Source organism: Leopardus geoffroyi, chromosome E3 (genome assembly GCF_018350155.1).
Source record: "Leopardus geoffroyi isolate Oge1 chromosome E3, O.geoffroyi_Oge1_pat1.0, whole genome shotgun sequence".
Lineage (NCBI taxonomy): Eukaryota > Metazoa > Chordata > Mammalia > Carnivora > Felidae > Leopardus > Leopardus geoffroyi.
Genome location: NC_059340.1, coordinates 4,423,542 through 4,426,931, shown reverse-complemented (window position 1 = coordinate 4,426,931; position 3,390 = coordinate 4,423,542). Strand labels below are relative to the sequence as shown.

General features: G+C 60.5%; 1 protein-coding gene across 1 annotated transcript; it reads left to right on the top strand.

The window, feature by feature from the left end:
- Nucleotides 1-404: 404 nt before the first annotated feature.
- Nucleotides 405-3,188, top strand: LOC123589498 (olfactory receptor 10AC1-like). The gene has a single exon (XM_045461651.1). The coding sequence runs from the start codon at nt 676-678 to the stop codon at nt 1,651-1,653; it is 978 nt and encodes a 325-aa protein (XP_045317607.1). The 5' UTR covers nt 405-675; the 3' UTR covers nt 1,654-3,188.
- Nucleotides 3,189-3,390: the final 202 nt, after the last annotated feature.

Genomic DNA, 3,390 nt, shown 5'->3' with positions numbered 1-3,390 from the left:
CAACCAAGAGTCGGACGCTCTACCGACTGAGCCGCCCAGGTGCCCCCACATCAAAATATCTTTAGATATTCTGTCACACAGGAGACGGTCAGGGACAGGGCCGCGGTTCACAGTGCGGTGGCGGGAGCGGTGCTCTGGAGAAATGCCCTCGATGCGCTAGCAGCGCCCCCACCCCCAGCAGAGGACGCGCTGGTTAAACGGGAAGGGCGGCTCGCGTGCCGGTGGGATGTGCACAGGAGCGGCCGCATCGGCCTGAGCCGGCGGTTCGACGGGGTTGGCGGACCTCCACCTGCGGGTGTACCCGTGAGGCCTGGAGGCGGTGACTCCCCCAGGCAGCTGAGGCCCCTCCGGGGAGGTCAGCTGGATGGTGGCCCGGGACGGGGGGCGGGGGGGTGGGTGGGTGGAGGGGTGTGCAGAAGGCACGGGGGTGGGGGGGCCTGGAAGAGCACGGGCCGCGGAAGCCAGAGGGAGAGCGGACAGTGGCTGCAGACACCTGCGTTCCTGGAGGACTCGCGGGGGCGGCAGGTGCCGGCTTGGGGAGAACGCCCCGCGTCCCTGGTGGAGGGGGTGTGGGGGCTGAACCCCGGAGAGGCGAGGGCCCTGTGTTTCTGGGAGGGGTGTGTCACCGCGACCCTCCTCTCTGGCCTGCACCCCTGTCCTCCCTCAGGTTCCGACATGAGCCCCTGGCCTGGGTCAAACCGGACGGCTCCACGGGAGTTCGTGATCCTGGGTTTCTCCGGGTGGCCTCGGGGGCTGCGGCTGCTGCTCTTTGCCTTCCTGCTGCCACTGTACCTGGCCACGCTGGTGGGAAACCTGCTCATCCTGGGCCTGGCCGTCGGGGACCCCGCCCTGCACACTCCCATGTACTTCTTTCTGGGGGCGCTGTCGGCCGTGGAGGTGGCCTACACGCTGGTGCTGACTCCGCGCATGCTCGCGGGCTTCCTGCTGCCCCCGGGGGGCCAGGCGGTGGCCCGCTCCACCTGTGCTGCCCAGATGGGCCTCTTCGTGGCGCTGGGAGGCTCCGAGTGCCTGCTGCTGGCCGCCATGGCGCTGGACCGCTACCTGGCCATCTGCCGCCCTCTCTGCTACCCCCGGCTCATGACCGCGGGGCGCTGCCGGTGCCTTCTCGTCTCCTGCTGCGTCGGGGGCTCTCTCCTGGCCTTGGGCCTCACCGTGGCCATCTTCCAGCTGCCCTTCTGCCGGGGGGGCCTCGTCAACCACGTCTTCTGTGACCTCCCGGCCGTGTTGGTGCTGGCCTGTGGGGACCGGGACCTGCAGGAGAGGGTCCTGCTGGCCGCCTGCCTGCTGCTGCTGGTGCTGCCTCTGGTCCTGATCCTGCTGTCCTACACCAGGGTGCTGGCGGTCATCCTGGGAGTTGGGGGGGTGGCAGGCCGCCGCAAGGCCTTCAACACGGTGGCGTCGCATCTCACCGTGGCCGTGCTCCACTATGGCTGTGCCACGGCCATGTACGCCAGACCCCTGAGCAGCCGCTCCCTCGAGGAGGACAAGCTGGTGTCGCTCGTCTACATCAACCTCACGCCCTTGCTCTACCCTGCCATCTACACGCTGCGCAACCGGGACGTGCAGGGTGCCCTGTGGCGGGTGGTCGGCGGCAGGACGTCAGGGAACGTCGTCCAGGCCGAGGCCGGCTAATGCTGCGTGCCAGACGGCGTCTGTCCTGAGATCTCCCCCATTGAGGGGAACCTCACCATCCCAGAGCCGTCTTGCTGGACACAAACCCGAGCCCAGCGTCACGAGGACTCCAAAATCGGACTTGAGCCTAGTTCTTTGGCTGCTGTGGACGTCTCAAGCGAACGGTTCTCGCTGGTGGTCGTGCACTGGAGAATATTCAGCAGCCACCCCTTGTCTCTACCCGGTAGATGCCACTTGCACACCACCCCCCCTCCCCCAGTTGAGATAATAAACAATGTCATTAGACACTGCCAGATGTCACCTGGGAGGAGGGCGCAATCAGCCTCGGTTGAGAACAGCTGCTCTAAATTCTGACCACACGGTACCTTTTGAAGAGAAACGAGTGCTAAAAGGTACAAGTTTATGGTTCCTTAATTTATAATACACAACTGAAAATAATGCAAATGTTCACGAACATGGAATAGACGCAAACGACCTGTGGCAGAGTCGTGGGATGGGGACGCCTGGGGGGCTCAGTCGGTCCGACTTTGGCTCAGGTCGTGATCTCGAGGTTCGTAGGTTCAAGCCCCACATGGGGCTCTGCCCTGACAGCTCAGAGCCTGGAACCTGCTTTGGATTCTGTGTCTCCCTCACTCTCTGCCCCTCCCCCGCTCATGCTCTGTCTCTCTCAAAAATAAACATTTGGGAAGAAAAAAAAAAAAAGCAGCAAGCCAGCGCAAACCGAATGCCTCCCTGTACGTAAAAGGCCAATGACAGACTAATCTGTGCTCGTTGATATAATAGTGGTTCCCTGGGAGAAGGATCTGGGTTGGCACAGGCACAGGGGGATGGTCTGGGAGATGTTCTAGATCTCGATCTGCGTGGTAATTACACGGGTAGGTAGGTGTTCAAAACTTCATCAGATCTGTGCACCTCCTTGTATTTAAAATGAGCTACAGCTGTTCTCCTGTTTGCGCAGCGAGCCACGCCTTCAGCGTTGCCTTTGCTCACGCTGCCTTATGCCCCCGGTGCACACTTCCTCTCGTTCCGCATTCCACGTATGAAAATGCCTCGTGTTGTTCAGTGATCAACCCAAATACTGCTGTAGCGAGAATGTTTTTGTCCTCCCCCTCCCCCTCTAAATGCATCACGTGGAAACCTAATCACCGGGAGCCGGGCTTCGGGGTGGGGCCTCTAGAGGTAATTAGGTGATGAGGGTGGAGCCCTTGTTAACAGGATTAGTGCCTTTATAAAGGCGGCTCCAGAACGTTCCCTCTCCCCTTCCACCGGGTGAGGCCACGGCGAGGAAGCGGCTGTTTGCAAACAAGAGGTGGGTGCCCAACAGACACGAAATCTGCCAGCACCTCGATCTTGGAGTTCCCGGCCTCCAGTCTGGTGAGCAATGTCCGTTGTTCAGAAGCCCCCTAGTCTGTGCAGCACGCTAAGACAGCCCCCCACTCCGTCCCCCCCTCAATCACAATGCTGTCACTCTAGGGGCGCCTGGGCAGGTCAGTCAGTTGAGTGTCCAACTCTTGATTTCGCCTCAGGTCGTGATCTCCCGGTTTGTGAGTTCGAGCCCCAAGTCAAGGCTCTTCACGGACAGCAAGGAGCCTGCTCGGGAGCTCTCTCTCTGCCTCTCCCCTGCTCATACCCACTCTAATTAAAAAAAAAAAAAAAATTAAAAATAAACTGGCAGTCTAAAATATAAATATCTCCTTCACTTACCACTCAATTATACTGTGAGCTCTTTAAAGCCAG

Excerpts from the sequence above, each read along its gene's own strand:
- LOC123589498 (XM_045461651.1), top strand. The coding sequence starts at position 676 with ATGAGCCCCTGGCCTGGGTCAAACCGGACGGCTCCACGGGAGTTCGTG.